The 21,461-nt window shown below is 40.5% G+C and overlaps 1 protein-coding gene across 1 annotated transcript in view; it reads right to left on the bottom strand.

Moving 5' to 3' along the window:
- TENM3 (teneurin transmembrane protein 3) overlaps positions 1–19,943 on the bottom strand; it is a 454,641-nt gene extending 434,698 nt beyond the window's left edge. Inside the window, exon 1 of the mRNA XM_018042106.1 lies at positions 19,642–19,943. Coding sequence (XP_017897595.1) covers positions 19,642–19,873 — 232 coding nt within the window. The 5' untranslated portion in view covers positions 19,874–19,943. The remainder of the gene's footprint in view (positions 1–19,641) is intronic.

Raw genomic sequence — 21,461 nt, forward strand, 5'->3', positions numbered from 1 at the left:
GTCTGACTCTGCGATCCCATGGACTGTAGCCCACCAGGCACCTCCCTCCATGGGATTCTCCAGGCAAGAGTACTGGAGGGGGTTGCCATTTCCTTCTCCAGGGGATCTTCCCGACGCAGGGATCGAACCCGGCTCTCCTGCATTCCAGGTAGACAGTTTAACCTCTGAGCCACCAGGGAAATGTCTGGGAGGGAGGCCTATTATATATATTTTAGGTAAAAAAGTACAAGTTTCAAAGTAGTGTGTATAAATATGATCCCATTTTTGGAAACTAAGAAAGAGAATCAACAAATTAAATAAATGTGTATGGTTTGGAGCATGAATGAAGGTGAGAAGGGCTATATAACTTTGATGTTGGATCATACAGAAAGAGCTGTGAAGGAAATCAGTAATTTTCTATTTTATAGTTTTGAATTTTTACTTCCCCTGATAATTTGTATTAACTACAAGAAAGAAAAACAGAAGTATTTTCATAAAAAAGACATATTTTCTTGATTTTCTGTTTAATAGCTCTTATCCAATAATTAGAAATTAATCAGCTTCCTCTTGGAGAAGCTGGGTTTTAAAAATCCTTCCTCATTTACTGTAAAGAAATGAAGCTGTGTAAGAAATATGGGAGCAATGTTTTTCTTTTACTTCAATTCTTCCCTTCATCATAGAGGGGCTTTTTTTTTTAAAAAAGGAGAATAAGCATCTATTTTTTTTCTGAGGTAACAAGCCCAAAACTGAGCATAGGAAATGGAGAGAAGAATCAATATAAATGTAATACACAGGGATACAATAACCTATAACTGTCTTTAAGCATTTTCCTTGGTTGTTGTCAGTTTGGACAGAATTATCTGTTCTCAGATATGGAGCAACAATCCTCAAGAGTGGAGCCGTAACACAAACCTACAAATTGGACAAACATTTCTCACTGGAAACAGGGGGACTTGTGTCACCATCTTATCTGGAGTTCCCTTGCTATGTTTGCAAACTGTTAAGATCACACAATAAAACAAATGCATGGAACTTTTTTCCCTTTGAGTTCTAAGGCATATTTTATGGGACACTCCAAACTTCCTTATGTTAAATTTGTCACTATTTGAACAGAATACTCATCCTTAAACATGCAATAGAGATTTCAATGAGGGTACAAACCTTTACGTACAAAACCCTACCCAAAACTATGAATACATTTGAAAAATTAACTTAGAATCCCACTAAATATCTTAACTTTCCCTCCCCATTTTACTGACTATAAAACATAAATATCTTCAATGGTGTTCGTCACTTTCTCAGTTTACCTATTCATACGACAGTAACATCTAGAACACGCAACGACAGTCTCGAATTTCTAAGGGACAGAGGAAATAGCCATGACGCAGCCTGTCTATAACCCAGTCTATTACTCAGAACACAGGTCTAATGGAAGCCCTGGCAGGCTACTCCGCCAGTGTCCATCCGCAACTCAGCTGTGAACGGCACCTCTGTCACTGGAAGAGTGCGGTTGAGACTGGACAGGGAAGTTGATGGGACGCTGAGAAGGGAAATCCCCTAGCGTACTTGCAAGCAGGGGAAAGCAGGATTAGCATGAAGAGCCCCACAGAATACACATTTGCTTGAAGATAAGATTTGTGAAGCCTCCAGGGGAGGACAAACATATGGATGCTGAAGGGAAGGTTTAGTGACTCAAAGGAGAAAAATTAGGTTGTGTGTCTGCTGACTTACAAAGAAAGAGCATCTTAGCATGTACCATGAAGGATTTAGATTCTCAATGCAAAACAGTGCAATTCTGACATTAGCAACCATTTGGAATGAGGTTGATAACTGTAAACTTAATTTTTTTTTTCTCAAAAGTGTTCTGAAAATGAATTTGCCTTTTATTTTTCACTTAGTAATTATTTCTTTAGAACAACTCAAGACCCAACGATGAATGATAATACGCCCACAACATATCTGCTAGTATCTGATAATCAGATTGCAGTAGGTGCTGGTATAAATAAGTGTGCGGTTTGGCATGAAGCAGCAGGTGTTTAATAATTGTGACTGAAGCGGCACCATGTTGACTCACAATGTGGATCCAAAATTGGCAACGTGGCAAGGAACCGGATACAAGTTTAGCAGTAATCTGGGGCTCCGGACATCAGACCAATAAAGGCTGAGGCAGGGGGAGAGGATTACCCCCACTGTGTCCGGAGGAGGGCTATAAGCTATGTCTATCTACTCACACCTTCTGGCAGGTAATCTACAAAGCAGGTTGGTTGCCAAGCCTGAAAGAGGCACTTACCTACTTAAGAGCCAAAATTAGTTAACAATCAGTTAGGCAGGGGAGCTAAAGGAGGGAACTAAACAGGAAAACATTCGCATGAAACAATGATAAACTAGAGCTATTTAACTCATGTCTTAAGTATAGAAATTTAAGGTTGAGTAAACATGGCCGTCTAAATCCTTTAATCCCACCGCTGACATTTGTAGTGACTGAGAAGGATTAATCATGTTGATCTCTAAACGAATCATTGTAAGGAGTTCATATTTAAAAGGAATAAAAAACTTTGGAGACGCAGTAATTAGCCCAGGGGATCTGATGAATGTTTCAGGTTTTTGTCTTTCTTTATGAAACCCTACTCTCAGAAAGAAAAGGTTTTTCTCAGCACCAGGAAGTATTTCAGAAAATGTGAAAAAGGGTTTCAGATTCCTTTCGTTTTTGTAAGATGACAGAGGTGAGGGGGAACACTGGGGAAATGAAAAGTTGGGGTAGAACTGGAAATTCATAGCAGCATTAAGTGCTGAATGGTAAGACCATATGGTCATATTTCTTTTGAAGTCTAGGATCAGTTCCCATTATTCACTATAATGGCATCCAAGACTAAACGAAATCTCAGTCTTTAAAAGCGTTTTGCTCTTGGCTCTCAAATTCTCCTCTTTCACAATTTCCAACATGCTTGACTGTTTAATTGATTTTCAAAATGCAAAAAATACAAATAAACAAAATAAAAATAAGAAGAGTAAGAAAAAATGGATGTATTTCTTTTCACTTTGAGAGCAGGATAAAATAGTACAGAGAGACACACAATTAGTACTGCAATGAACAGAGTTATTAATACTGCTTTTACATGCTTTAGTGATATTCTAAAATAATATGTGTATCTTCCATAACCTACATTAAAGAAATATGAATTTAATTCTTTTGACCTATCTGGAACATGCAATATGGGGAAATACTTTTAAATTATTTATCATTTTAGTGAATTCCAATAATAAAACTGTCCAAAAATGCAATCTGTATCCAAGAACTAAAGTTGGGCTTTTTTTTTTTTTTTTCTATTTAGAAATGGATGAAAATATTTGAAAGGCATGGTTCTAACCATGTACTACCAACTCTTCATTTTCTCCCTCAGCACAGTCCTGGATAGGTTAGTGTGTTACAGATTAGTGTTACTCGCTCAGTCATGTGTGGCTCTTTGCAACCCTGTGGACAATAGTCCACCAGGCTCTTCTGTCCCTGGGATTCTCCAGACAAGAATACTGGAGTGGGTTGCCACTTCCTTCTCCAGGAGATCTTCCAAACCGAGGGAGCAAACCCGAGTCTTCTGCACTGGCAGGTGGGTTCTTTACTGACTGAGCTACCGGGGAAGCCTGGATAGGTTGGGAATGCTATAATCTTAATGATCAAAATGTCTTTATTCAGCAAAACACTGCAGTGGATTGGCAACAGAGGTGGGTTTTAAGAGGACTGTGGTTGTGGTTCAGTGGACACAATATGACAGTCCCAGGATCAAATGAAATGGCTGAAGCAGGATGAAAGGAGAAAGCAAACCCCAAACTTTCCATATTCAACTACAGTTGTTTGAAATGTCTAGTTATGGGTTTTGAGATTGAAGGCAAAAGGAGAAGAGGGTGGCAGAGGATGAGATGGTTGGATAGCATCACCCATTCAATGGAATGAACTTGGGGAACCCCAGGAGATAGTGATGGACAGGGAGGCCTGGAGTACTATAGTCCATGTGGTCACAAAGAGTTGGACAAGACTTAGCTACTGAACAACAATAACAATTTTAAAATTGTCACTGCTTAGGTAAATTCTACATGCAGCGAAGTACACAAATTTCAAATGGACACTTCAGTGAGTTTTAACAGATATATCTACCATGAACCCAAACCAAATATGGCACATCTCCCTCATGCCAAAATCTTCCTTCCTGTATCCCATACAGTCAATCCCCATCTTCACAGGCAACCACTGTTCTGATTTCTTTTTGCTACAGATGAGTTTTCTTTTCATTCTTGCTCTTAATGTAAACAGAGTCATGCAGTATCTGCTCTGAATCCTTTCACTTAATGGAATATTTCTGAGGTTCTTCCTCACTGTTGCTTGTACCAGTAATTCATTTTTGTTATTACCAAGCTGTGTCCTATTGCATGTGAAAGTAGTTTAGTCATGTCCAACACTGCAATCCCATGGATTATACAGTCCATGGAATTCTCCAGGCCAGAATACTGGAGTGGATAGCCTTTCCCTTCTCCAGGGGATCTTCCCAACCCAGGGATTGAACCCAGGTCTCCTGCATTGCAGGTGGATCCTTTACCAGCTGAGCCACAAGGGAAGCCCAAGAATACTGGAGTGGGTAGCCTATCCCTTCTCCAGTGGATTTTCCCAACCCAGGAATCGAACTGGGGTCTCCTGCGTTGCACGCACATTCTTTACCAGCTGAAATACCAGGGAGATCCATCTATTGCATGAATATACTACAATTTGTTACATAATTTCACTTGGTCATTCTAGTTTGGGCCCATTATGAATCAAGTCACTATGAAAATAAAGTTTCATTTGTTTTATGTAAATACTTAGGAAATGAATTGCTGGGAAAAAGGGAAGATATTATTTTTAAATTTACATAAGAAATTGCCAGTTTCTAAACAAATCTTGCCAGTTTTTACACTCCCATCAACAATGTATGAGAATTCATTTGTTCCACATCTTCAACAATATTTAGTGCTATGAATCTTCTTAATTTTAGTCATTCTAGTGGGTGAGTGGTAGTATTTCACTGTAGTTTTAATTTTCACTTCCCTGATGGCTTAATAATGTTGAGCACTTTCTCATGTGTTCATTAGACATTTGTGTATCATCCGCATGGTTTCTGCTATACGAATTTTGTCCATTTTTAAATTGCATTGATAATCTTGTTACTGATTTATAGGAGCTCTTTATATATTCTAGATATGACTCATTTGACATATACAACATATATATGTGGGCATATATGTATGCGTATGTCAAATATACATATATATAATGGTACATATATTTGTCACATGCATATATATATAAATATGCAAAAATATGTAAAATGCAGCTTGCCTTTTCATTTTCTGAAAGGTATTTTTTCATAAGTAGAAGCTTTGATTTTGATGAAATTCAATTTTTTTTTCTTTTACGTTTTGTCCTTTTTATGGCCTCTCTAACCTATCTGTGTTTACTTCAAGGTTTCAAGCATATTCAAAGCTTTTACTATGGTTTTCTTAGGATGGTTTGGTTTATTCACGGAAGTGAGAAGGTGAAAGAGAAGAGCAGAAACACGACAGGATTTGACTCTTATTTCTTGCAAAACAGAAAAGATAAGGCTAGAGATCTCTTTAAGGAAACTGGAAACATCAAAGGAACATTTCTTCCAAAGGTGGGCACAAGAAAGGACAGAAATGGTAAAGAACCTAATAGATGCAGATGCCGAAGTGATCAAGAAGAGATGGAAAGGATACACAGAAGAACTGTACAGAAAAGATCTGAATGACCTGGATAACCACAATGGTGTAGTCTCTCACTCAAAGCCAGACACTGTGGAGGATGAAGTCAAGTGGGCCTTAGGAAGCACTGCTGCCAATAAAGCTAGTGAGGTGATAGGGTTCCAGCAGAGCTATTTCAAATCCCCAAAGATGATGCTATTAGAGTACTGCATTCAATATGTTAACAAATTTGGAAAACTCAGCAGTGACCACAGGACCGGAAAAGGTCAGTCCTCATCCCAGTTCCCAAGAATGGAAGTATTAAAGAATATTCAAATCACAAGACAATTGCACTCATTTCCCATGCTAGTAAGTAAAAGCCTCCAAGTTAGGCTTCAGTATTACATGAACCGACAACTTCCAGATGTTCAAGTTAGATTTTAAAGAGGCAGAGGAACCAGAGATCAAATTTCCAACATTCGATTGATCATAAAGAAAGCAAGAGAATTCCAGAAAAACGTCTATCTCTCTTTCATTGACTACGCTAAAGCTTCTGACTATGTGGATCATAAAAAACTCAGAAAACACTAAAAGAGATGGGAATAGCAGACCACCTTAGCTGTCTCCTGAGAAACCTGTACGTGCATCAAGAAGCAACAGTTAGAACACTGTATGGAACAACTGACTGGTTTATGATTGAGAAAGGAGTACAACAAGGCTGTTTATTGTCACCCTGTTCATGTAACTTATACACAGAGCACATCCCATGAAATGCCAGGGTGGATGAGTTACACGCTGGAATCAAGATTGCCAGGAGAAGTATCAACAACCTCAGATATGCAGATGATACCACTCTAATGGCAGAAAGCGAAGAGGAGCTAAAGAGCCTCTTGATGAGGGTAAAGGAGGAGAGTGAAAAAGCTAGCTTAAAACTCAATCTTAAAAAAACAGATCATGGCATCCTCTCCCCTCACTTCACGCAAACAGAAGGGGAAAACATAGAAGCAGTGACAGATATCCTCTTCTTGAGCTCTAAAATCACTGCGGATGGTGACCGCAGATGTGAACGCAGAAGATGATTGCTTCTTGGAAGGAGAGCTGGGACACACTTAGACAGTGTGTTAAAAAGCAGAGACGTCACTCTGTCAACAAAGGGCCACGTAGTCAAGTCTATGGTCTTTCCACCTCTCTGGATGTGAGAGCTGGACAATAAAGAAGGCAGAGCACTGAAGAGTTCGAACTGTGGCGCTGGAGAAGACTCTTGAGAGTCCCTTGGAAAGCAAGGAGATCAAACCAGTCAGTCTCAAAGGAAATCAACCCTGAATACTCCTTGAAAGGACTGATGCTATAGCTGAAGCTCCAATACTTTGGCTACCTAATGTGAAGAGCTGACTCATTAGAAAAGACTGTGATGCTGGGAAAGATGGAAGACAGAAGGGGTGACAGAGGGTGAGAGGTTGGATGGCATCACCAATTCAATGCACAGGAACTTGGGCAAACTCCAGGAGATGGTGAGGAACAGGGAAACCTGGTGACATGGGTGCACAAAGAGTCAGACACGACTCAGTGACCGAACGGCAACCATTTCTGGCTCTGGAACTCACCAGCTGTTGACTGAGCGAGCATTTTCACAAGCCTAGTTGTCTGTCTTCCTCATCTATAAAGCGGACTTGGAGGATCTCAGAAATTTCCCACCCATAAGGTTACACAGAAAGAAGGCAACAGAACGGACTATGAAACAAAGCTGAGAACAGTGTCATGAGTCCAAGAAGGAGGAAAAGGAAGAGTTAAACCTTAGTAAAAGCATGGGTGTATGTTTGTTACTAGCTCAGTCGTGTTTGACTCTTCACGACCCCATGGACCCCTGTAGCCCGCCAGGCTCCTCTGTCCATGGGATTCTCTAGGCAAGAATATTGGAGTGGGTTCCCATTTCCTTCTCCAAGCAATCTTCCTGACCCAGGGATTGAACCTGGGTCTCCAGCATTACAGGCAGATTCTTTCCTATCTGGGTCACCAGGGAAACCCCCCAAAAAAGTATGGATCATAGGGTTAAAATTTCCTCTAACACCAGGAAATTTGGTTTGTATTTCATCCCTAAACTAAATCACTTAAGACCATCCCCATGGAAAAGAAATGCAAAAAAGCAAAATGGCTGTCTGGGGAGGCCTTACAAATAGCTGTGAAAAGAAGAGAAGCAGAAAGCAAAGGAGAAAAGGAAAGATATAAGCAACTGAATGCAGAGTTCCAAAGAATAGCAAGAAGAGATAAGAAAGCCTTCTTCAGCGACCAATGCAAAGAATTAGAGGAAAAGAACAGAATGGGAAAGACTAGAGATCTCTTCAAGAACATCAGAGATACCAAGGGAACATTTCATGCAAAGATGGGCTCGATAAAGGACAGAAATGGTATGGACCAAACAGAAGCAGAAGATATTAAGAAGAGGTTGCAAGAATACACAGAAGAACTATACAAAAAAGATCTTCACAACCCAGATAATCACGATGGTGTGATCACTCATCTAGAGCCAGACATCCTGGAATGTGAAGTCAAGTGGGCCTTAGAAAGCATCACTACGAACAAAGCTAGTGGAGGTGACGGAATTCCAGTTGAGCTATTTCAAATCCTGAAAGATGATGCTGTGAAAGTGTTACACTCAATATGCCAGCAAATTTGGAAAACTCAGCAGTGGCCACAGGACTGGAAAAGGTCAGTTTTCATTCCAATCCCAAAGAAAGGCAATGCCAAAGAATGCTCAAACTACCGCACAAGCGCACTCATCTCACACGCTAGTAAAGTAATGCTCAAAATTCTCCAAGCCAGGCTTCAGCAATACGTGAACTGTGAACTTCCTGATGTTCAAGCTGGTTTTAGAAAAGGCAGAGGAACCAGAGATCAAATAGCCAACATCCGCTAGATCATGGAAAAAGCAAGAGAGTTCCAGAAAAACATCTATCTCTGCTTTATTGACTGTGCCAAAGCCTTTGACTGTGTGGATCACAATAAACTGTGGAAAATTCTGAAAGAGATGGGAATCCCAGACCACCTGACCTGCCTCTTGACAAATCTGTATGCAGGTCAGGAAGCAACAGTTAGAACTGGACATGGAACAACAGACTGGTTCCAAATAGGGAAAGGAGTACGTCAAGGCTGCATATTGTCACCCTGCTTATTTAACTTCTATGCAGAGGACATCATGAGAAATGCTGGACTGGAAGAAACACAAGCTGGAATCAAGATTGCTGGGTGAAATATCAATAACCTCAGATATGCAGATGACACCACCCTTATGGCAGAAAGTGAAGAGGAACTAAAAGGCCTCTTGATGAAAGTGAAAGAGAAGAGTGAAAAAGTTGGCTTAAAGCTCAACATTCAGAAAATGAAGATCATGGCATCTGGTCCCATCACTTCATGGCAAATAGATGGGGAAACAGTGGAAACAGTGACAGACTTTATTTTTGGGGGGCTACAAAATCACTGCAGATGGTGATTGCCGCCATGAAATTAAAAGACGCTTACTCCTTGGAAGAAAAGTTATGACCAATCTAGATAGCATATTCAAAAGCAGGGACATTACTTTGCCAACTGAGGTCCGTCTAGTCTAGGCTATGGTTTTTCCTGTGGTCATGTATGGATGTGAGAGTTGGACTGTGAAGAAGGCTGAGCGCTGAAGAATTGATGCTTTTGAACTGTGGTGTTGGAGAAGACTCTTGAGAGTCCCTTGGACTGCAAGGAGATCCAACCAGTCCATTCTGAAGGCGATCAGCCCTGGGATTTCTTTGGAAGGAATGATGCTAAAGCTGAATCTCCAGTAGTTTGGCCACCTCATGCGAAGAGTTGACTCATTGGAAAAGACTCTGATGCTGGGAGGGATTGGGGGCAGGAGGAGAAGAGGACGACCGAGGATGAGATGGCTGGATGGCATCACTGACTCGATGGACATGAGTCTGAGTGAACTCCGGGAGTTGGTGATGGACAGGGAGGCCTGGCATGCTGCGATTCATGTGGTCACAAAGAGTTGGACACGACTGAATGACTGAACTGAACTGAAACAAAATCAGAAACTGTGCCATGCTTGTACCATGCCTGGAATTCATCCTGAATTGAAAACCAGCCATCAGGACAGAGTGAACATAAGCAACAGTGTCTGCCTGTCTAGGAAGGTGGTTTTCCCTCTCCACTCCTATGGTTCCAAGATAAGGATGATCTTTGCCTTTGATCTTTGATGATTTAAACTGGCCGGTTTCCTTTCATAACCCCACTGAAATACAAACTAATTTGTTTTTTTTAACTTTCTTCCTAAGCCAAAACTTCAGTTGTACAGCACATTCTTGCTTTAGGAATCAATGTAGTACCTTTAGAAGTTGATAATGGATCAGTATATACTTTTCCATGAAAACAATACAGAGGAAACCCAGATAAAACATGCAAGTATATTAAGTCATCTAGATAGAAGAACACTCCAGTGTGTGACTTCAATATACAAGCCTACCTTTTTGAAAAAAACAATGTGTTCAGAATTCCAAATAGGAATTGTTGCTTCTCCCATTCATTTCCTGCTTACCAAGCTGGGAGGAATGTCCTGAGCAAATCACTGGTGGTCACCTGGTTCATGAATGCTCAATGAGTGGAGCAGGACACGAATTGTGCAGGGGGGAAGCGGGATGAGCTACTGCCCTTCTCAGACTAATAGGAAAACCGATGACCTCTTCATATGTTCACTGACCACTTGAATTTGGTCTTCTGTGAATTGTCTATTCAAGCCATTTCCCTTTGGATTGTCTTTCTGTTTTCAATTTGCAAAGTTACTCTTCGTATATCATATATATGTGTGTATACCTTTTATCTGTCACATAGATTAAAAATATATTTCCCAACATGATAATTTTGTTCGTGGTATTTTTACTTTTATTTATATTTTATATGCAAGATTTTAAATAAAAAATAATCATATAAGGCTTTTCTTCTGCACTTTTAATTTCTATTAGAATGGTCTCCTCTATCCTCGGGATGTACACAAAGTCCCTGGGGCAGGCTGTATAGATTCACAACCACTTTTTCCTTGCCTGCCTCTGTTATAGAAGCTGGAAGGCAAAAATAGTAAATGTTCCCTCTTCTCATGCAGCTAAGTGTAGCCAAGTATAACAAGTTCTGAAAAAAGAGATGCAGGAAGATGTCTCTGGGGAGTAAAAAGAAATAGTCCAATGGAGAGAAGTGCTTCTCATCTTGGCTTTTATTCTATTTCAACAGGAATATGAAAATGCAGCAAATATCTGGGGATCTGTGGGACAAAGGCCACATGCGAAGGATGACTGAGCAAAAAAAAAAAAAAAGGCAGGAATAATCTGGGTCCTTGATGGCATCTTCGAACCCTGGACAATCTACCTTTGGACTTCTTGCTTTGTTGGAAAATAATTCGGTTAGGTGTTTAAATCATTGTTTTTGAAGCTTTCTGCTACTAATGGATCAAGTAATTCCTACTTTATTCAGTCTCTCAAATGAACTTCTAGAATTCTTACTGCTTTATTTTTTACATTTGTCTTTAATCCATCTTAATTTATTTTTGAATATGCTGAAAGATATGGGTCCAATTTTATATTCTTCCAGATGGATAGCCAGTTGTGCCAGCACCATTTATCAAATTACACTGAATAGAAAAGCCATTTTTTGTTTTATGCTAAATTTCCCTATATACTAGGATCTATTTCTGAAATTTTAGTCTACTTCACTGATCAACTTGTTTTTATTTATGCCAGTATCTTATAAATGTGATTACATGGCTTCCTAGAATTTTTTTAAATGTATGGTAAGGGCATTTTATTCTCACTTTTGAATATATTTTTGGCTATTTTTGACATTTATTTTTCCAGACAAATTTTAAGATCACATTTTCAAATTAAACATAAGCCTTGACTTCTATGCATTTATTTTGGTTGAATTGATATTTTTATGATGTCTATCTTCCCATTTGAAAACACTGACTCTCTTTCCATTCAGTCAGATCTTGTTTTATGTCTCACAATAATATTTATGGATCTGCTCTTATTAGGTCCCATACAACTCTTGTAAAATTTATTCCAAAGAACTTTATAGTGTTTGTTGACATTGCGGTAAGACATTTTTTCTGACTTCCAAATTTAGCCAATGATTGTTTAATAAATATTTAGAAGTGGTATATAACATACATCAGGCAATTATTCTATTAATAAGTAGTTTATATATATTAACTCATTTCATCCTCAATAAGCTATAGATTGAAAGCTAAAGCACAATCTGCATAGAAGAAAACTGAAGTACAGAGAAATTAAGTAATTCATTTAAGCAAGTTACTTGGCCAAAACTGGGTAACTTGCCATGCAATTAATGAATGAAAGATGTGGGTCTGAAACCCATATCATCTAGATCCAGAATCTATGCTCTTAACTATCATGCTACATACACTACCAGTGAGGTCTATGTATTTATCTTCTATTTACCCAAGTACCAACTTGCTTCAAATATTTAATGTTTTTTATTTCAAATGGTTTTTGCACATACAAAGTCAATCATGTATTCAACAAAAGTGCTAGTTTCAATGTTTTCCAAAATATATAACAATTGTTTCATTTTCTTTTCTTATACAATTGCTAAAAAGTCTAAACAATTTTGCATAGTAATTGTGATGGTAGATGAGCCTTTCTTGTGTTACTGACTTTAATGGAAATGGTCCTAGGACCTTACCCTTTAAAATGTTGTTCAATTTTTTTGATAGATTATCCTATACAACTAACATATTTATGTGTTTTTCCTTCTTGTTTGCTTAGTGAGCTTTACTTTAAGAAGGAATAACTTAAAAATTTTTACCCCAAACCACTTCATCATCTAGTGATAAGATCATGATTTTCTACATTGATTTATTAATCTAATTATGTTAATAGATTTCCTAACATTGAAAAAAATCCTTGCATCACCACCAAGGATTAGTAACCACTTGGTTATTAACCTAGTCCAGACTATTATCCTTTTATTCATCTCTAGATTCTTACAGACAAATATTTAGAATTTTTAGGTACATATTGAGAAGCAATTTTGGTCTAGATAGCTTCTTTTTGTACTAAGTTAATCAAGTTTTGTTATTAAGTGTGTCAATATCACAATATGAATTTGAGTGCTCTTCATCTTTGTTTTCTTTCTTTTTTTGGTGTTGAATAACTTTCTTAACTTTACACTTGCCTGTAGTTTGAAGATTACATAAAACTCAGCTAGGAACCTAGCTGGTAAAAGTGAGTCACTCAGTGACTCAGTGAACCCGTGGACTGTAGCTAGCTAGGCTCCTCTGTCCGCGGAATTCTCCAGGCAAGAATGCGAGAGTGGGTTGCCATTTCCTTCTCCAGGGGATCTTCTCAACGCAGGCACTGAACCCAGGTCTCCGGCATTGCAGGCAGGCTCTTTACGGACCGAGCCACCAGGGAACCCACAGGAAGCTATCTGGTGCTTTTTAATGACGCCCTTTTGATCACCTTTCTAGTCTCGTCTGAGATGATCCATTCTGACGAGTTTTCTCCCTGTTTTGAAATAACTTGGGGTTGATCATATTTTATTAAGAAAAAATAAATTTCTCTCGATTTAAAAAAATGCGTTGTTTGGAGCAGATCCTTTTAGTTGTTACAATGTCTTCAGTGTCTCTCCTTATTTTTGATCTCGTTATTCTGTAACCAGGACCATCAGATGCTTTCTGGTTTCTTTGCCTTTTTAAATAATCAACTTTTTGTTTGCCTCTAATTTATCATGATCATCTACTTCTTCCCATTTTCTTTTGGTTTCTTTTGTTCCCAGATATCTCACATCTTTCTAAGGTACATAATAAAGAAACATAGTAAGTTTCTTTTTGCTGGTCTTTTTAGATCTGTTTCTGAAGAAGGTGAACTACAGTAGTCCATAGTAAGTATGTTTTAATAACCTTCTTTCTCCCAAAAGCTTTTGCTTTGTAAATGTAGCTACTATATTGTTTAATGTATGCATTTAAGAATGTCCATCCTCTTGTCTCTTATCTTTTACTTACTGGTCCTCTTTATCCTGTTTAGTATTCTTAATTGTCAATTCCACCTTTCCCGATATTAATACTGCCATTCCTACTTTATTTGTTTGTATTTACCTAATATCTCATTATATGTATCTCTCCATTCTCAACCACTTGTTACCCTCTCAAGTCTGTTTCATATAAGTACCAGTAACACATATAAATCAACTGGATAGTTTCTATAAAAATTCAGTGTATTTTCATTTCATGTAATATGTCATATATAGAGTTCCCTTTTTCCATCTTGTTTTATGGTTTTTCCTGATTTTACTCGTTTCCTCTTTTTCCTTGGAGCTATTTTTGCTCAAGTGATCAGACTGCTATTCATTTCTTTTCCCCCTGCTAATTAGGTAAGTCTATTGTGCTTTTCTTCATTTCACTAATGACTATCTTCCCTTTCCTGACATTCATATTCAAATACTTATTTTTCATTATTACATGAATGCAAGATAGCATTCTTGCATGAACGCAAGAATGCAAATTATTCCCTCCGCTAAAGCTCTATTCTGTAACTGTTTCTCCCCTTTCTCTTTGGATGAGATTTTTGGACCACTTAATTTCCGTACTAGTTTCTTCCAGCTATTGGATTTTGCTGATAGGGAAGGAGTTTTATTTCTAGTCTTTTTTAAAGGTTTCCCTTATAGTGGTTCTTGTACATTTCACATTTACTCTATCATCATCATTTGGGACCTGAAAGGTGGGGGACTCAGGATGGGCTACTGCCTTTCTCAGACTAATAAGAAAACTGATGACTTCTTCATATGCTCACTGACCACTTGGATTTGCTCTTCTGTGAACTGTCTCTTCAAGCCATTTCCCATTGGGTTGTCTTTACGTTCTCAGTTTGTTGAAACTGCTGCACCCCCTTTGGAGCTTTCATCTGGCCCCACAACGAAAGCACCTGCATCAGCTCTGACCATCAGGACCTGAAGAAGGTTCTAGATCTCATCTGCACCCATATCATTGCTCAGCTCAGGGGAGGTAAAGAGTTGGCTGGAGATGGGAGGATGAGGCACCATTCAAGCCACCCTTATTCCAGAATCCTGGATGCACATTTACAGGCCGACTCACACTGCTCCTCTAATGTCCTTTTGTTTCACGGAAGAGCGTTCTGTGGTAATAGAAGGGGCTAGCATCTGGAATCTTATACAAAAGATGGACTGGGACTCAGGATGCAAGCCTCCAAGGAAGGGCAGCGGGAGGCTTCTGGGCTTGTGGGACCTACCTACTGGCCTTGGACCCGCCATGCTTCGAGGTGAGAGGTCATGTCCGTGGAAGCCAGGGACTGCTGATGATGAGCAGGAAGAGAAGGCAAATCCTGAAGCAGCAGTGAGGAGAGTGGAAAGTTTCCGGGGCCAGAAGCGAGTGGTCAGGAAAGCATGTGAGCCACTCTCAGAAGTCAGAGAGTGTTGGTCTGTCCATCTACCTCTATCCTTCCCTTCCTAACAGTATAAGTGGATTCTCTATTTTGATTTCAGGTGTGGTACAACCACAGACATAATTCTGCCTGCTTTTCAGATATAAGAACAGATAGCCTTCCTTCCCACTGACACTGTATAACAGAAGAGTAAATGGTAATCTTTTCATTTTAAAATCCTGAGATTCATAACCTCAAACCTGATGCCTGACTAACAGATAACTACTTTGGGTTAAGATTATCTCAGAGGTGTTTTTCTTTTCTTTTTCTTTTTTTTCAGGCTTATAGTTCTGTGGAACAAAAAAGTGTTCCCATTTCCAGATGTCACCTCCTTTCAAAATTCACCTTCAGGGCCAACATTCCCGTTGGATTGATGAGCCTTCTCGTGTGGTCAAGAACATTACAGGCAATGTACATAGTGCTGAAAAGAAGATATTTTATCACTTCTCTAAAAACTGGGGATGATCTTATGCAGCTGTTTCATAAGAAATGTGTCTCACATCTGATGGGATAAATTCCCTTCAAAGATGAATCAAAGAAAATAGTATCCAAGATGCCAAAGAACCCACTATTAGCTGAACTCCAACACACCTACAGTGAGCTCCACAGCTGCTAAAAGGACAACTCTTTCCATCACCCAATAAACCACATGGAAAGATTCAAAAGGAGAGACAGAAAGAGATCTGTGTAAGATCCAGTCAAATTACACTTTACTGTGAAAAGGAAGCCATTCTCAGCTTTACAGTATCTAAATAGAACATATAACTTAAATAGTCACCTGGAAGTCAGTAAAGCCATAAAAATGATTAAAACCAAGTTTGAGAATTGACCATAAAATTGGTTGATAAAAACAAGGAAATTCTATTTCTGTTTTTTTAAATAGTTGATTAAAATTACTGTATTTTTAGATTTGATTTTTCTATGTAATTGAATTAATGGGTTGTTGTTGTTTTTTAGTTGCTAAGTCATATCTGACTCTGTAGCCTGCCAGGCTCCTCTGTCCATGGATTTCCCAGGCAAGAATACTGGAGTGAGTTGCCATTTCCTTCTCCCGGGGGTCTTCCCAACCCAGGGATCTAACCTGCATCTTCTGCACTGGCAAGACGAATTCTTTACCACTGAGCCTCCGGGGGTGGGGGTGGGTTCTCTCTTTATCCCTTCCTCCAGCTGAAGGCACATTTTCCCGGATCATTCAAAGAAGTGGGTTTGGACGGACAAGATGTTTTAGAACTCCACAGACGAGCTCAATTAGCATAATTCTTTGGAAGGGATTCAATGATTTTTGGCTACTATTAATATTTTTAATCTTTCATTTTTATTATGTGTATGATGTCAAGAGCTGTGGCAGGAAGCACATTTTGTCAATTAAATAATTAATCCCACAGCGTAATAGTCAGGGAGGAAAAACTGACATTTGTCAGGTTCAAAGAAAATGAAAGCTGGGGAGGAGGTTTCATTACTCTTGCTCGGGAAACACATAATCTGAGAGCAGATTTGACTTGTTCCTTTCCTCATCTACCCTTCCTGCTACAAACACTCCCGTATCAAACCACAGGAAAGAAACAGCATTTGCAATAGTTCTCTCCCCCACCCCATCCTCATCCACCCAGTCACAAAATCACGTTCAGTTCAGTTCAGTTCAGTCACTCAGGCGTGTCTGACTCTTTGCGACCCCGTGAATCGCAGCACGCCAGGCCTCCCTGTCCATCAGCAACTCCCAGAGTTCATTCAGATTCACATCCATTGAGTCGGTGATGCCATCCAGCCATCTCATCCTCGGTCATCTCCTTCTCCTCCTGCCCCCAATCCCTCCCAGCATCAGAGTTTTTTCCAATGAGTCAGCTCTTCACAGAGGTGGCCAAAGTATTGGAGTTTCAGCTTTAGTATCATTCCTTCTAAAGAACACCCAGGACTGATCTCCTTTAGGATGGACTGGTTGGATCTCCTGGCAGTCCAAAGGACTCTCAAGAGTCTTCTCCAACACCACAGTTCAAAAGCATCAAATCTTCGGCGCTCAGTCTTCTTCACAGTCCAACTCTCACATCCATCCATGATGTCTTCAGTCTCCTCCTTTCAGTACCATCAATACTGGCTAAAATTGACTGCACGAAACTTCAAGGCAAGGATGACACTAGATTGCCTGCTTTCTGCTTTCAAATGCACAGAGGTTAGAAGCCTGAGCACTGGAGGTAGCACCTGGGTTCAAGTCCCTGCGGGGCCCTCACTGACCATGGGATCTCAGTGCTCCAGGCTTGACTGTCTCAACTTGTGAAAGGATCCTGCCCTCAGGCCCCACCTCCCAGGGTGCTGGGAGACTTCAGTGACGGTGCACACACCTCCCAGCACATAGACGGCAGCGAGGTAAGGAGTCAGCACGCCTCGGCTATAAATAGCGATGCATTCCATTTATGTTTTTCATACGATCTGATTTATGAACATGTCGAGTGCGCTGTAGCACCAGCACACGCTGCACTTTCGCTTTTCCTTTCACTTCTCTTAACCCTCCTCGCACTACTCCCCTCAGTCTCTCCTGACAGGAGGCCTCTGTCAGCTGCCTGCCTCTCTGTCTCTTTCCTCCGGCCCCTTCCCGCTCTAGCCCTTGGCTGGCAAGGAGCCGGGCAATAGGACTGCCTGGTCCCCTAAGTCTAAGGTTCCAGGGTTTCCACAGATGGTCTCACCGTGTCATTAACAGTCTGCACTGGATTAACGCTGCCTGGGAGGTGAAAATTGCGGCTCACTATTTTTAACCTGTTAAGCATCCTCCTCTCTGCCAAAACTAAATGGTTACTTGGGGTGGGGATGTGTTTCCTGGGTGCATAATGCCACATGTGCAGCTTTTTTCTCTAATAGTATTCCACAAGGTATTTTTTCCCCCTATAGGTCACTACAGTTATTTTTGTTATAAAAGGCAAGACTTCACCAGGCTCCCATTGCCTGCATGTCTACAGTACCTCCTATTTTTGCAATTGGTGAAAAATATACCCTGATAATCTACAGTAGCTGTATAGACAACATGAAACAAAAAATCGGGTTTAGAATACTCGCCCATTGGACAACAAGCTCAAGACCCTTAATTTTGCAAGAGTACCTATCTCAAATATGTGTTCCATATTTCCTTTAAAAACTGGATTAAAACTGTTAAACAATTTTGCCCTCTGTCATGCAATTTGATACATGTAATTAGTAAGGCAGGTGGGGGGAAACAAAACTTAGTAAGGAAGTTAAGTGGGGGGAAAATCTCCCTTTGGTAAATCAGATAAGTCTTCTTGACATAAACTGGTTTTAGGTGAGGGAACGCTATTTCAATCTAGTTAGGATGGCTCTTTCCACAATGCAGAGAAGAAAAAAAAAAAAGTGGAAAATTTTCAAATTTTTTAATGATTTGTTGCAGTATTACTTTTTTCTGAAATTTGTTCCTGCTCAGGATCAGACTGAGTCACACTTTCTGTAAGGTGACTGGAAAAGAATGAATATATTCTTTATTTTGAAGTTTATTTTTCCTCATTTCTTAATGCAATTTGCTAAGTGACACTAAGCTATGGCTAAATGTACAATGCAGGAGCAAGGAGATTTTATTAGTAGTAATGTTGCACATATCTCAAGACTATGGTAGAAGAAACAAAATGTCTCTATGTACACTTCCCGGGTTCAGATGGTAAAGAATCTGCCTGCAGTGCAGGAGACCCAGGTTTGTTCCATGGGTCAGGAAGATTTCCCTGCTCAGAAATGGCAGCCCACTCCAGTATTCTTGCCTGGAGAATTCCATGGACAGAGGAGCCTGGTGGGCTACAGCCCATGGGGTTGCATAGAATCAGACACAACTGAGCAACTAACACTTAACTTTAAAGAAGCTACTGTCTTTAATGGGTGGATATCAGAAAGGTTAGGATTGTGAGGTCAAGTTACAGCAGTCACTCTTTAACTGGTTGAACACGCAGGCAGAAAACAAGAGTGTAAAAATGTTCAACAAATAAATGTGAATGATCAAACCATAACAGATTATATTATGGGAAACTAGGATGTTTTAACCTTAATGCCCTAGATTGCCTTTGAGCAAGAAAATGGAACTCTTGTGAAGCAGGTTCTCCTATAAACAGTCAGAAACAGCTGGGCAGGATGGATCAGGAGGTGATCCGGAGGAAGAATAAAGATGGGTTTCCTCACCGACAGTTCTGTTCTTACACCAACTCTAACTAGAAAAACACTGTGAGCATCTTCCTGAGCCTGGAAGTTGTGCTCCAACACTCTGACTGTGTGCGGGAAGGACTTGTGTCTGGGGTTCCATACGCCCACGGGTGGCTTTCCACCTCTAATGCGGAAGACTCTGGGATCACCTAACTCTCAAAGTCTGAATCAGACGCTACAACGTCAATCTAAGAAAATAATCATGGCATCCTGACACCAGCAAGTTAGCGGCGAACTAAGCGTGCCCGCCGTTTCACTTGGACAAGGACCTGCCTACCTTGTCTGGAGAACTCATCCGCTTCTCTGTGAACCAAATCCTTTACTCTGTTTCCGTAAAGCAGCCGTGAGGAATCGTGATCAAAGGCTTTCAGGGTCTCGCTGGAGCTGTAAGACTTCTGCGTGGGAACCCGGCACTCCTCGTTGTCCGCCGAGGAGTTGGTATAGCGCCGCTCCTTCTCCCGGCGGTTCTTGGTCAGCGAGCAGTAGGGCCGCCGTTCCTTCACATCCATACTTCATTCCTTCCCGGGGCACATCAGTCCTGGCTGTGGCCGGGTCGGCTCAGGGGTCCATCCTCAGTGGTCTGCCTGTGGAGATAAAAGGTTGGCATGATGTCAGCATCAGCTCAGTTCAGTCACTCAGTCGCGTCCAACTCTTTGCGACCCCATGGACTGCAGCACACCAGGCTTCCCTGTCCATCACCAGCTCCCGAGCTTACTCAAACTCGTGTCCATTGAGTTGGTGATGCCATCCAACCATCTTATCCTCTGTCAGCATTATATTCATCTAAAACCCGACGGCCTTCTTAACCTGGAGAATGGTGGGAGGGAAGGATGTTATTGCACATGGTGGAAACTCACTTTCCCCAAGAAATGAACACTGGTGAAATCAGTTTAAGGTGTCCTGTCTCACTGGGGGTGAGGCGCACCTTCTGGTAATGAGTGTTATGAATCCTTGTTGAAGCTACTAGATCGAATCTTCACCTTAATGATGATCTAGTGGCTAAGTCGTATCTGACTCTTCCCACCCCATGGACAGCAGCCCACCAGGCTCCTCAGTCCATGGGATTCTCCAGGCAAGAATACTGGAGTGGGTTGCCATTTCCTTCTCCATCACCTTAATCACACACACACACACACACACACACACACACACACACACACACAGTAAGCTCAAGCTTGAATCTTGATCCAGAAGCTAGCTAAAAACTGGCCTCAATGTTTTCTAAATTTTTCGCAATGGAAAAGTTTTCTCCTGTCTCATTTTCTTTATTCACGAAAAAAGTTTCTTAACAAAAAAAAACAAAACTACTTTTATTTCTTTAATCTTTTTTTAAAGAGCAAGAGAAAATTGGGAACTTCTTAGAAGTAAAACTTTGTTAAGTGCACTGAACATATATTTTATATTTTATTTTTTAACAGACATTTCCTTCAAAGGGCATAGGTATCATGTGTTAAGGACCTACATGTCTTGACTGGTGGCAAAAGTGGACCCTTCTCTCCTATTCCTCTCCTTCAAAAGCATTTCCTCTTGAGAAAATGGACTGAAGCAGCACTATCTTGATATTTAAGGCAATTTGAGTAGCTAATTTGATGGGGTAGTTTCTTGCAAGGGCCAGTAGCAAGAATGAGTCAGAAGAAGCAAGGTGAATAGTGTTTCTTTGCCTACCTACTCTTTCTTGAATTTCCTGACAGGGGTTAAGGTAGCCAGAAAAGCCTCTGTCCCTGGAGATGTGAGCCCAGGAGAGGGAGAGTGGCCCAGGGCTGATCCACATTTTAATCGGTCCTCCCTTGTCTTTATTCTTTCTCATTTTGTCTCTCCTTTTAATCTGAAGGTCCACAAAGGCCTTGTCTTCAGCTTTCAGGCCTTTCCCTACCCCCACTCCTTTGCTAAACTCACTTTATACTTGACTAATTCCATAATCAACTTGAAACAGTTGAGTCCCAGTGGCCCCGGTCTTTCTCTGGGGTTCCATGTCCTTAGTGCTGGGACTCATATATAGCTACTTTCTTCCACTTATAAAGCCCTTCTCCCAGCAGTCTCTGCCTCTTCAACCTCAGCCATGAGGATGTACATTACCCTGCTCTTTCTTGTGCTTCC

This window comes from Capra hircus, chromosome 27 (genome assembly GCF_001704415.2).
Source record: "Capra hircus breed San Clemente chromosome 27, ASM170441v1, whole genome shotgun sequence".
Lineage (NCBI taxonomy): Eukaryota > Metazoa > Chordata > Mammalia > Artiodactyla > Bovidae > Capra > Capra hircus.